Source organism: Pongo pygmaeus, chromosome 4 (assembly GCF_028885625.2).
Source record: "Pongo pygmaeus isolate AG05252 chromosome 4, NHGRI_mPonPyg2-v2.0_pri, whole genome shotgun sequence".
Lineage (NCBI taxonomy): Eukaryota > Metazoa > Chordata > Mammalia > Primates > Hominidae > Pongo > Pongo pygmaeus.
The window spans coordinates 74,655,627-74,668,454 of NC_072377.2; the positions used below are offsets into that span (position 1 = coordinate 74,655,627).

Sequence of the window (12,828 nt, forward strand, 5' to 3'; positions counted from 1 at the left end):
TAAAGGCCATTTCGGAACATTCTTTCTCACATCAGTGATAACCGTGAAGCACAGAGTGAGCTTTCAGTTGAGTTGAATGTACAAATGGTGGATCTGTGGCAGAAAGGTCTTTTCCCTTTTCATTTTCCTACTCCTGATAATCTCTCATGCCTAAGTTGCCATAAGCAACTAAGACCTAGGAAGGGCCAATATAAATCACAACAGGTTTCGGCCAGAACCCCTGACTCCTGGTGCTATTTCCTCACCTCAGTGCTCCCTTGTTCCTGCCTGGCTGGAGGTAAGGCTGGCCCATAGTCTACTCAAGATTATCATAAAACACCCTGTCCCTAAACTTTCTTTAAGCTGTTTCTTGTATTTTTCCTTTTTGCTATTACACTAGTTTTCCACCCATGGCAGCAGAACATGGTGCTCAAAAGCACAGACTCTAAGCTCAGTCTACAGGCTGCAAATCCCAGCTCCACCACGCACTAGCTGTGTGACACGAGGCAAATCACCTAACCCCTCAATGCCTCTGTTACCTCATTTGTGAAGTGGGGATTATAACAGTACCCACTTTAGGGAGTAGTTGTGTAGACTAAATATGTCAATGTATGTAAAGCTCTTAGAACATCATCTGAACTTGCTCAGGACTATGCAGGTATTTGCTATTATTATTACCAATTTTTCTTAAGTTCTACAATAAGTGCATGGCTGCCCCCTATCACTCTACTGCTCCATTATTTTTTTGTGAGTCCCAGGCCCCTTCTGACCTCATTAGCCAAACTCCCACATTGCCAGATTTTTGTTCTGAACCTGGCTTTACCACAGATTGACCTTGCCACCTCAGGAAAGTAACTGAACTAATTTGAGCCTTGGTTTCCTCTTCTCTAAAATGGGGATAATACCTGCTTTGCAGCCCTCACAAGACTCCGATGAAGATCAGATACAACAATATGTATGAAAGCACTCAAACGGTAAGCCCCGACCCACATGTGAGACATTACCAACACAGCTTCTGCTAGAACTGTAAAGATGAGAAATAAACGGGGCAGAAGTGGCCAGCAGATTCCCTCATGTCCAAGAATGTCCTGTATGAAGGGCATGGAACCAGCAGAACTGGAAGAACCAACCTGAGCCCAGGGGTGTCTCTCACTCTCATCCTCAAATTGCTAAGTATGTGCTGTCCTAGAATGTGTACACAAGGGCAATGGGGGAAAGAAAAGGAAAGTAGCAAATGTCCCTTCTGTTCAGCTTTCCTGCATGCTTACCTACCTCAAGACCTGAAGCCTCTGCAAAGCCACTTTTATCACAGCACATGTTTTCCTGAGCCATCTTCTGCTGTTTGATATCAAGCATGGCAAGGGCCTCCAAATACCGTTGATTCAAAACTAGGAAGGGCCATATGAGAAAGTATTCATTATGAAGCCTAACTCCACCCTCATCCAATCTAGTTACCCCAACATTACATATTCATTTCGTACAAGCAATACACTACCCACAAGATCTGGCTCCATTCAGAAAACTTATCTGATAGAATAGTGAGTATCACGTAAGATCATATATATGTAAATACTAGATGAGATGGTGCCATTTTTAATGGAAAAGCATCTTAACTTTGTAACTGAAGTTGGATTCCTGTTTCCTCTTGGAAAATTTGTAGGATTTTCCAAAAGGGAATATGTAAAAGCAAATTATTCAGAGACTTTATGGTTAGTGAGAAAACTGGATGGTGAGATCTCATATATTGTATCCATATCAAACATACCAGCTATCCAAGCTCTATCAGGTTTTTGTATTAGGAGTTTTCACAAGAAGATCTCAAACCAAACATTTAGAAAGAGAGGGGTCCTGCTGTCTACTTGGAGAGCAGAAAACAGTATCTTTTCCCTGCCACTGCAGGGTGGAGAGGTAGGACAGAAGGAGAGGACTTATGATCGTGAGCAGCTTCTGTCCTGAACTTATCTAACACAGGAGACATCTTTATCAGCTGGAGTCCCTGGTGCTGAGAAACGCCAGCTGTGTGTGAAGATCTCAGCTGGAGGCGTTTATACAACTCAGCTAAGACACAGCATAAAGTGCCGCTCTCAGCCCCAGGGCCTAATTTAGAGCTTTTTTTTTGTCCTTTTCTTCCTTTTTTCCTTTCTTTTCTTTGTTTAAGAGACAGGGTCTTGCTCCATCACTCAGGCTGGAGTGCAGTGGTCCAATCATAGCTCACTGCAACTTCAAACTCCTGGGCTCCAGGGATCCTCTCACCTTAGGAAGTTGCAGTGAGGTTAGATTGCGCCATTGCACTCTAGCCTGGGTGACAGAGCAAGACTCCCTCTCAAAAAAAAAAAAAAAAAAAAAAAAAAAAAAAAAAAAAAACCAGGTGCATGCTACCACGCCTGGCTAATTTTTGTTTATTTTTTGTATAGGAAGAGTCTTGTTATGTTACCCAGATTGGTCTCAGACTCCTGGCCTCAAGCAATCCTCTCCCCTTGGCTTTCCATAGCACTGGCCATTACAGGCATGAGCAACAGCGCCTGGCTTGTGTTTTGTCCTCTTCAAGCCACATCTTTAATTTCTGCTAAGAAGGAAGAACTAGCCTCTTCTCTAAATTTTGGGGGCTGGGCGCAGTGGCTCACATCTGTAATCCCAGCACTTTTGGAGGCCAAGGTGGGAGGACTGCTTGAAACCAGGAGTTGAGCCCTCACAAAGTGAGTCACCCCCATCTCTACAGAAATTTTTTTTTTAATGTTGCACTTTGGGAGGCCAAGGCAGGTGGATCACCTGAGGTCAGGAGTTCAAGACCAGCCTGGTCAACATGGTGAAACCCCGTCTCTACAGAAAGACAAAAATATTAGCTGGGCATGATGGCAGGTGCCTATAATCCTAGCTACGTGGTAGGCCAAAGCAGGAGAATCCTGGAACCCGGGAGGAGGAGGTTGTAGTGAGGTGAGATTGCACCATTGCACTCCAGCCTGGGTGACAGAGTGAGACTCTGTCTCAAAAAAAAAGAAAAAAACCTGGGCATGGTGGTAGGTGTCTGCAATCCCAGCTACTCAGGAAGTGGAGGCAGGAGAATCACTTGAACCTGGGAGGCAGAGGTCATAGTGAGCCAAGATTGTGCCACTGCACTCCAGCCTGGGTGACAGAGTGAGATTCTGTCTCAAAATAATAATAATAATAATAATAATATATTTTTTAATTAGCTGGACATGGTGGAACATGCCTGTAGTATCAACAACTTGGGAGGCTGAGGTGGGAGGATCTCTTGAGCCCAGAAAGTGGAGGTTGCAGTGAACTGAGATTGTGTCACTGCACTCCAAACTGGGCAACAGAGCAAGACCCTGTGTGAAAATAAATAAATAAATAAATAAAATATGTAAAAAGTTAACATCAGTTCGGACATGGTGACTCACGCCTGTAATCCCAGCACTTTGGGAGGCCAAGGTGGGTGGATCATTTGAGGTCAGGAGTTTGAGACCAGCCTGGCCAACATGGTGAAACCCTGCCTCTACTAAAAATACAAAAATTAGCCAAGCGTGGTGGCGGGCACCTGTAGTCCCAGCTACTTGGGAGGCTGAAGCAGGAGGATCACTTGAACTGGAGGTGGAGGTTGCAGTAAGCCAAGATGGTGCCACTATACTCCAGCCTGGGCAATAGAGTGAGACTCCATTTCAAAAAAAAAAAAAAGGCCAGGCGCAGTGGCTCACACCTGTAAATCCCAGCACTTTGGGAGGCTGAGGCGGGTGGATCACAAGGTCAGGAGATTGAGACCATCCTGGCCAACATGGTGAAACCCCTGTCTCTACTAAAAATACAAAAATTAGCTGGGTGTGGTGGCATGCACCTGTAGTCCCAGCTACTCAGGAGGCTGAGGCAGAAGAATTGCTTAAACCCAGGAGGCGGAGGTTGCAGTGAGCTAAGATTGCACCACTGCACTCCAGCCTGGCGATACAGTGAGACTCTGTCTCAAAAAAAAAAAAGTTAACATCAAATATCTTAGTATCCTTGCATCAATTTTCATCGTAAGGTAGACCATTATATAAGAGATATATAACATATAAATTATATACATACATATATATCATTTCTACTTAGGTTCTTCAAATATCAGGTGCTCTACCATTTTGCTTTAAGTGAAAACTAAATAAAAAGGAGAAAATGGGGAGAAATTGCTTAATAGGTATGAGATTTTACTTTGGAGTACTGGAACTGTGTGGAACTAGACAGAGGTGGTGGTTAGGCAACTTTGTGAATGCCACTGAATTGTTAACTTATTTTTTCGAGACCGAGTTTCGCTCTGTCACCCAAGCTGCAGTGCAGTGGCACAATCATGGCTCACTGCAGCCTCAACCTCCTGGGCTCCAGCAATCCTCCCACTTCAGCCTCCCAAGTAGCTGGGACTACAGGCCAGTGCCACCACATCTGGCTAATTTTGGTTTTTCTGTTGTTGTTGTTGTTGTTTGTTTGTTTGTTTCTAATAGAAACAAGGTTTTGCTATGTTGCCCAGGCTGGTCTCAAACTCCTAAGCTCAAGTGATCCTCCTGCCTTGGCCTCCCAAACTTCTGGGATTACAGGCATGAGTCACTGTGCCTGGCAAGAATTGTTCACTTTTTTTTTTTTTTTTTTTTTTTTGAGATGGAGTCTCACTCTGTTGTCCAGGCTGGAGTGCAGAGGCACAATCTCGGGTCACTGCAACCTCGGCCTCCAGAGTAAAAGCGATTCACCTGCCTCAGCCTCCTGAGTAGTTGGGACTACAGGTGAGCACCACCATGCCTCGCTAATTTTTGTATTTTTGGTAGAAATGGAGTTTCATTATGTTGGCCAGGCTGGTCTTGAACTCCTGACCTCAGATGATCTGCCCGCCTTGGCCTCCCAAAGTGCTGGGATTACAAGCATGAGCTACTGCGCCCAGCCAGGAATTATTCACTTTTAAATAGTTTTATGTTATGTGAATTTCACCTTGACAAATTTTCTTAAATTTAAAAAACCTAAACGATACATTTCTTCCATTATACTTAATATATATTATTTCAAAATACTAGCATGTTATCTTTATTGATACATGTGCTCTTAATACAAAAATCATCATTACCTGCATTGTCAGACTTCAGCATTTTAATTTCTTCTGTTTTCACTTTCAAATTCTCTTTGAGGACTGCATTTTCACAGTTTAGCCTGGAAAAAAGTAGCCTTCAAATAACTAAAACATTAATATTTCCTTGCTGAGTGAGAATATTTTTATTGCCATAATTGGAACACAAAAATCTAAATATAGTTTTTCCTACTTCAAAATAGTCTGGAATTTACATGTATCACAAAAATAAAAACAATTTAAAGGAATGTGGTCAGATTTTTTTTTTTTTTTTTTGAAATGGAGTCTCACTCTGTCGCCCAGGCTGAAGTGCAGTGGCACAATCTCAGCTCACTGCAACCTCCACCTCTTGGGTTCAAGTGATTCTCCTGCCTCAGCCTCCCAAGTAGCTGGGATTACAGGTGTCTGCCACCACACTTGGCTAATTTTTGTATTTTTAGTAGAGACGGGGTTTCACCATGTTGGCCAGGCTGGTCTCGAACTCCTGACCTCAAGTGATCAGCCCACCTCAGCTTCCCAAAGTGCTGGGATTACAATTGTGAGACATCATGCCCAGCCAAGATTTTAAACATACCCTTTTTTTTTTTCTTTTTGAGACGGAGTCTTGCTCTGTTACCTAGGCTGGAGTGCAGTCATGTGATCTCGACTCACTGCGACCTCTGCCTCCCAGGTTCAAGTGATTCTCCTGCCTCAGCCTCCTGAGTAGCTAGGATTACAGGCGCCCGCCACCACGCCCGGCCAATTTTTGTATTTTAGTAGAGAAGTGGTTTCACCATGTTGGCTGGGCTGATCTCAAACTCCTGACTTCAAGTGATCTGCCCACCTCGGCCTCCCAAAGTGCTGGGATTACAGGCATGAGCCACTGCGCCCAGCCTAAACATACTCTTAACCCTTCTTAGCTGAGACATAATCAGAACCAGAAATATTTCTAAACCATCCATTTTGCATACTCATTCTCTTTACTTAATAACCATTTGAATTTCAACTATATGCTTAGGTCACCTTCAGAAACTTACATACATAGGTCCTCATGTAAACTATGGACTTCGGGTAATAATGATGTATCAACATTGGTTATAAAAAATGTACCACTCTGGTGGGGGATGTTGTCAGTGGGGGAGGCTGTGTATATGGGAAATCTCTGTACCTTCTGATCAATTTTGTTGTGAATCTATAACTGCTCTAAAAAAAAAAAAAACCAAGAAAGTATTTCATGGAAAAAAAAGATACACAGGGTACACCCATGTTCATAGCAGCATCATGCAAAATAGCCAAAAGGTAGAGTTAACTCAAGTTTCCATCAGGAATGAATGGATAAACAAAATGGCGTACATACATAACATGGAATATTATTCAGTCTTTCTGTTTTTTTTTTTTTTTTGGATACAAGGTCTTGCTCTGTCATCAAGGCTAGAGTGCAGTGGCCCAGTCTCAGGTCCCTATAGCCTCTACCTCCTGGGTTCAAGCGATTCTCCTGCCTCAGTCTCCTGAGTAGCTGGGATACAGGTGTGCGCCACCATGCCCAGTTAATTTTTGTATTTTTGGTAGAGACAGGGTTTCACCACATTGGCCAGGTTGGTCTAGAACTCCTGGCCTCAAGTGATCCACCTGCCTCAGCCTCCCAAAATGCTGGGATTATGTAGAGAGCCGAAATCCAGAGGATTGTGACCAACTTAGCATTCCACTGAGGCTATATGATCAAACAGCAAACTGTTTATCATGAATGCAGGATGCAGGCAAACTCACATCTGCACCTGCCACCAGAAGGTTTGCTGAGGGAAGTCACTCTCTGGTGCCGTGCTCCTTGAGGTTATCTACTGGAACATCTGGAGACCACTGTTCAGAGAATGCAGTTGTGCAAGCCTGCACCGAGTCAAGCAGCTGACTGACAACCACCTCCTCCCTATCTCTTTTACTCAATAAATACGAAGGGCGCTAAAAGCTCAGGGCCCTTGTTCACTAGAGCAAGGAGCCCCCTGACCCCTTCTTCCAAATATACTCTTTTGTCTTTATTTTTATTCCCACATTCGTCCCCCTTTGTTCAGTCCAACAGGGACTGGGGCCACGATAGGATTGTGTGAGCCACCATACCCAACTGAAATGACTGACTTTACAGTAAGTGTATAATTCAAAGTTATTAAATAAACTCACACAAATAAAAGAGTTGTTCCAAAGATATTTTTTCTCTCTTTGGAGCTGATTGTCAGAACATAAAAATTTACTGTCTTAACCATCTTATTTTTCATCTTTTTTTTTTAACAAGATGAGGATCTTGCTATGTCATCTAGGCTGGTTTTGAACTCCTGAACCAAAGCAGTCCTCCCACCTCAGGCTCCCAAAGTGCTGAAATTACAGGTGTGAGCCATCATACCCAGCCCCTCAAAAGATTTTGTTTGAAAAAAACAAATAGTTCCAATTCTAAAATAATTCTTACACTGTATTTCAAGATAGAGTTTATACTATTTTGGTTTTTGTTTTCTTGTTTTGTTTTATTTCTGAGACACAGACTCACTCTATCATCCAGGCTGAAGTGCAGTGGCACAATCATGGCTCACTGCAGCCTCCAACTCCCAAGTCCAAGTGATCTTCACACCTCAGCTTCCCATGTAGCTGGGGCTACAGGTGCAAGCCACTACACCCAGCTACTTTTTGTATTTTTGTAGAGATAGGGTTTCAACATGTTGCCCAGGCTGGTCTCAAATTCCTGGACTCAAGTGATCCTCAGATCCAAGTGCCTCAGAGTCCCAAAAGTGCTGGGATTAAAGGTGTGAGACACCACACCTAGCCTATGCTATTTTTTTTCTTTAAGGAAAATTAACACTAACAAAAATATGTGACTAGTAAGTGGATAAGCAATAAAAATTTTATAATCTTTTACACTTGGCTCAAAGAAGAAAGCATAAATTACTTTTGAATTACATAGATTTTAAAGGTTGTCAAAGAAAAATAATGGAGTAATATACAAACCTGTCATATTTTTGGATCCAAGATTCCTCTATATTTTTAAATCTATTATGATCAAATTCTATTTCCCACTGCAAGGCATTTATTTCCTATGGAAAGAAAATAGTACCTTCATGGCAAATTACTACAAATAAATCATTTCAGGACATTGTGAATAGCTGAAATAAATCATATAATCAGTTCTCAGAAATGGTTTAAAGTGAAAAAATTAATTATTGCTCTAAAAGTATCTCTGACATTTGCAAACACATATAACATGCCTCTTTAGCACTCAAAACAACTCTGCCAAAACTCACTTAATACAGAAAAAATTTCACATTGTTTGCCTTCAAAATTTGCTGGACTGCTACACCTAGATTTCTCAGTGCCCACCTCCGCTGCATGTAGAGACCTCAAGCAAAATCCACTCCTGGAAATCTTAGCTCAATGGTCCCATCAAGGGAGAACATACCAAGCACAGGAGACATGACCATCTAGGATGATTCCTAATTACCTTTATAGTGAAGATGAGATGGTCAGAAAGACGTACGTCCTGCCAGGCAAGGATAAGGATTTAAAAAAAAATTTTTTTTAAGAAGAAAAATGGGCTGGGCACGGTGTCTCACTCCTGTAATCCCAGCACTTTGGGAGGCCAAGGTGGGTGGATTACGAGGTCAGGAGATCGAGACCATTCTGGTTAACACGGTGAAATCCTGTCTCTACTAAAAATACAAAAAATTGGCCGGGCGTGGTGGTGGGCACCTGTAATCCCAGCTACTTGGGAGCCTGAGGCAGAAGAATGGCGTGAACCCGGGAGGCAGAGCTCGCAGTGAGTGGAGATCGCGCCACTGCACTCCAGCCTGGGCGACAGAGCAGGACTCTGTCTCAAAAAAAAAAAAAAACAGAAGAAGAAATGAGAAGTACCAATTTGGCAGGCCTCCTACTACCTTAACATGGGGAAATAAAAATAACCTGAATTCATTGTGCACATGACAATCTGTTTTAGATTGTAAACTCCAAAAGGGAAGACCATCAGAACTAAAGCACACCTAGTAGAGGGTATGCACAAATGACAGATCCATTAGTATGGTGAGTTTAGGGAAATTATATTTAACAGCTTATTGGATTCAATAAGTCTACACTAAAAGCACCAAATACCTTCTCCAAGGATCTGTTTTGTTCCATAGTTTTTTGAAGCACTGCCTGCGTATGACTTGTGGCTTTGCCAAGTATTGCCTAAGAAAAATAAAACTAGCATCAGTATAAATTAAATTTGTAATCACTCCTATGTACATCATGAAGTTCTCTTTTATTTTAAGGCAATGGAAAATTAAGATAAATTGAGATAAGAATTTCACAGTGACCACCTTTTATGGAGAGTCTGATAGTTCAAAAGTCAGGAGAGCTTGGTTTGGCTCTTTTCCAATGAATGTGGGAATTAATGGATGAATTTTCCACGCAAAGAAAGTGTTCAGAACAGTACTATTCATCAGTCAAAAAGTGGAATCCACCTGATATGGTTTGGCTCTGTGTCCCCACCCAAATATCATTTTGAATTGTACTCCCATAATTACCACATGTTGTGAGAGGACCCGGTGGGAGATAATTTGAATCATGGGGGTGGTTTTCCCCATACTGTTCTCATGGTAGTGAATAAGTCTCACGAGATCTGATGATTTTATCAGGGCTTCCACTTTTGCACCTCTCTCATTTTCTCTTGCTGCTGCCATGTTACAAGTGCCTTTCGCCTCCCGCCATGATTCTGAGACCTCCCCAGCCATGTGGAACTGTAAGTCCAATTAAACCTCTTTTTCTTCCCAGTCTTGGGTATGTCTTTATCAGGAGCATAAAAATGGATGAATACAGTAATTTGGTACCAGTAGAGTGGTGCATTGCTGAAAAGATACCCAAAAATGTGGAAGCTACTTTGGAACCGAGTAACAGGCAGAGACTGGGACAGTTTGGAGGGCTCAGAAGAAGACAGGAAAATGTGGGAAAGATTGGAACTTTCTAGAGACTTGTTGAGTGTCTTTCACAAAAACACTGATAATGATATGGACAATGAAATCCAGGCTGAGGTGGTCTCAGATGGAGATGAGGAACTTGTTGGGAACTAGAGCAAAGGTGACCCTTGTTATGTTTTAGCAAAGAGATTTGTGGCATCTTGCCCCTGCCCTAGAGATTTGTGGAACTTTGAACTTGAGAGAGATGATTTAGAGTATCTGGTGGAAGAAATTTCTAAGGAGCAAAGCATTCAAGAGATGGCTTGGGTACTGTTAAAGGCATTCCATTTTAAAAGGGAAGCAGAGCATAAAAGTTCAGAAAATTTGAGGCCTGACAATGCAATAGAAAAGAAAATCCCATTTTCTAAGGATAAATTCAAGCTAGCTGCAGATATTTGCATAAGTAATGAGGAGCCAAATGTTAATCCCCAAGATAATGGGGAAAATGTCTCCAGGGCATGTCAGAGATCTTTGCAGCAGCCTCTCTCATCACAGAGCCAGAAGTCTGAGAGGAAAAAATGGTTTCGTGGGCAGTGCCCAGGATCCCCGTGCTGTGTGCGTCTAAGGACTTGGTGCCCTGCGTCCCAACCACTCCAGCGGTGGCTGAAAGGGGCCAAGGTACAGCTCGGTCTGTGAATATAGAGGGCGCAAGCCCCAAGCCTTGGCAGCTTCCACGTGATGTTGAGCCTGCGGATGCACAGAAGTAAAGAATCAGGGTTTGGGAACCTCCACTAGATTTCAGATGTATGGAAATGCCTGGATGTCCAGGCAGAAGTTTCCTGCAGGGATGGGGCTCTCATGGAAAACCTCTGCTACAGCACTGCAGAAGGGAAATGTGAGGCTGGAGCCCCCACACAGAGTCCCTACTACAGCACTGCCTAGTGGAGCTATGAGAAGAGGGCCACCATCCTCCAGACCCCAGAATGGTAGATCCACCCATGGCTTACACTGTGCACCTGGGAAAGCTGCAGACACTCAATGCCAGCCTGTGAAAGCAGCCAGGAGGGAGGCTGTACTCTGCAAAGCCACAGGGGCGGAGCTGCCCAAGGCCATGGGAACCCACCTCTTGCATCAGTGTGACCTGGATGTGAGACCTGGAGTCAAAGGAGATCATTTTGGAGCTTTAAAATTTGACTGCCCTGCTGGATTTTGGACTTGCATGAGCCCAGTAACCCCTTTGTTTTGGCCAATTTCTCCTATTTGGAATGGCTATATACCTACATCCCCATTGTATGTAGGAAGTAACTAGCTTGCTTTTGATTTTACCAGCTCATAGGCAGAAGGGACTTGCCTTGTCTCAGATGAGACTTTGGACTGTGGACTTTTGGGTTAATGCTGAAATTATTTAAGACTTTGGGGGACTGTTGGGAAGGCATGATTGGTTTTGAAATGTGAGGACATGAGATTTGGAGGGGCCGGAGCGGAATGATATGGTTTGGCTCTGTGTCCTCATCCAAATCTCATCTTGAATTGTACTCCCATAATTCCCACGTGTTGTGGGAGGGACCCAGTGGGAGATAATTTGGATCATGGGGGTGGTTTCCCCCATACTGTTCTGGTATGTGAATAAGTTTCATGAGATCTGATGGTTTTATCAGGGGTTTCCACTTTTGAATCTTCCTCATTTTCTCTTGCTGCTGCCACATAGGAACTGCCTTTCACCTCCCACCATGATTCTGAGGCCTTCACAGCCATGTGGAACTGTAAGTCCAATTAAACCTCTTTTTTTTTCCCCCAGTCTTGGGTATGTCTTTATCAGCAGCATGAATATGGACTAATACACCACCCAAATGTCCATCAACTGGTGAATGCATAAGCAAAACATAGTGCATCTACACAATGGAGTATTACTTGGCAATAAAAAGGAAGAAAGTACTGATACATGCTATGACATGTATGAACCTCTAAAACATGCTAACTAAAAGAATCTCAATGCAAAAGAATCCAGTCACATATCTTATGATTCTATTTATATTAAATAGAAAAGGCAAATCTGCAAACAGAAAATAGATTACTGGGGATAGGGGTGGGAATGAGGAATGACTGCTGATGGGCACCAAGTCCCTTTTTTAGTGTTGGAAATGTTCTAAAATTAGATTATAGTGATGGTGGTACAACTCTTGTATCTAGTAAAAATGAATTGTAGTGTACATTTACATGTGAACTTCATGATATATGAATTATAAAGCTCTTAAAAATATACATACCTAAAAAAACCCTCAACTATATTAAGTCCTTCTGCTTTGGTTTTAAAAGTTAAAACCATACCAACATTATTATTGGAATGTGTAAGTGGTGAAAGTTTAAAAACAACTTCTTACCATGCTTTGAAGAATTTTCAATGCTTCCTCTTTACCTCTGAGTTGTCTCTGAGATGCCTCAAGTTCAGTTTTTAACATTTCTACCTCCTGAGGACAGAAAGAAAATTAGTCTTCCTATCTGCAAGATATGCAACCCTAAAATTATCAGTTTGGCTAGTCTACATTTACCCTTGGCTCAAACCACTTACAAATGAGGCTGAAAATTCTTCAGACTTAGTGAGTGAACCAGACATACTAAAATTGAAAGCCTCAGCCAGGCGAGGTGGCTCACGCCTGTAATCCCTGCACTTTGGGAGGCCGAGGTGGGTGGATCACCTGAGGTCAGGAGTTCACGACCAGCCTGGCTAACATGGTGAAACCCATCTCTACTAAACATACAAAAAAATTGCCGGGCGTGGTGGTGCATGCCTGTAATCCCAGCTACTCTGGAGGCTGAGACAGGAGAATCGCTTGAACCCGGGAGGCAGATGTTGCAGTGAGCCGAGGCTGAGCCACTGCACTC

General features: G+C 42.8%; 1 protein-coding gene across 20 annotated transcripts in view; it reads right to left on the reverse strand.

Annotated features, from left to right (window-relative positions):
- CCDC125 (coiled-coil domain containing 125) overlaps positions 1–12,828 on the reverse strand; it is a 69,921-nt gene that overhangs the window by 31,249 nt on the left and 25,844 nt on the right. For all 20 annotated transcript variants that reach the window (XR_010126397.1, XR_010126398.1, XR_010126399.1 and 17 more), the window contains 5 exons: positions 12,327–12,413; positions 9,161–9,238; positions 8,027–8,112; positions 5,060–5,142; positions 1,252–1,367 (listed from right to left, as the gene is read on the reverse strand). Coding sequence is in view for 16 of the 20 variants with exons in the window: in XM_063664881.1 (XP_063520951.1) it covers positions 1,252–1,367; positions 5,060–5,142; positions 8,027–8,112; positions 9,161–9,238; positions 12,327–12,413 (450 nt within the window). In the remaining 4 variants the exon portion in view is untranslated. The remainder of the gene's footprint in view (positions 1–1,251; positions 1,368–5,059; positions 5,143–8,026; positions 8,113–9,160; positions 9,239–12,326; positions 12,414–12,828) is intronic.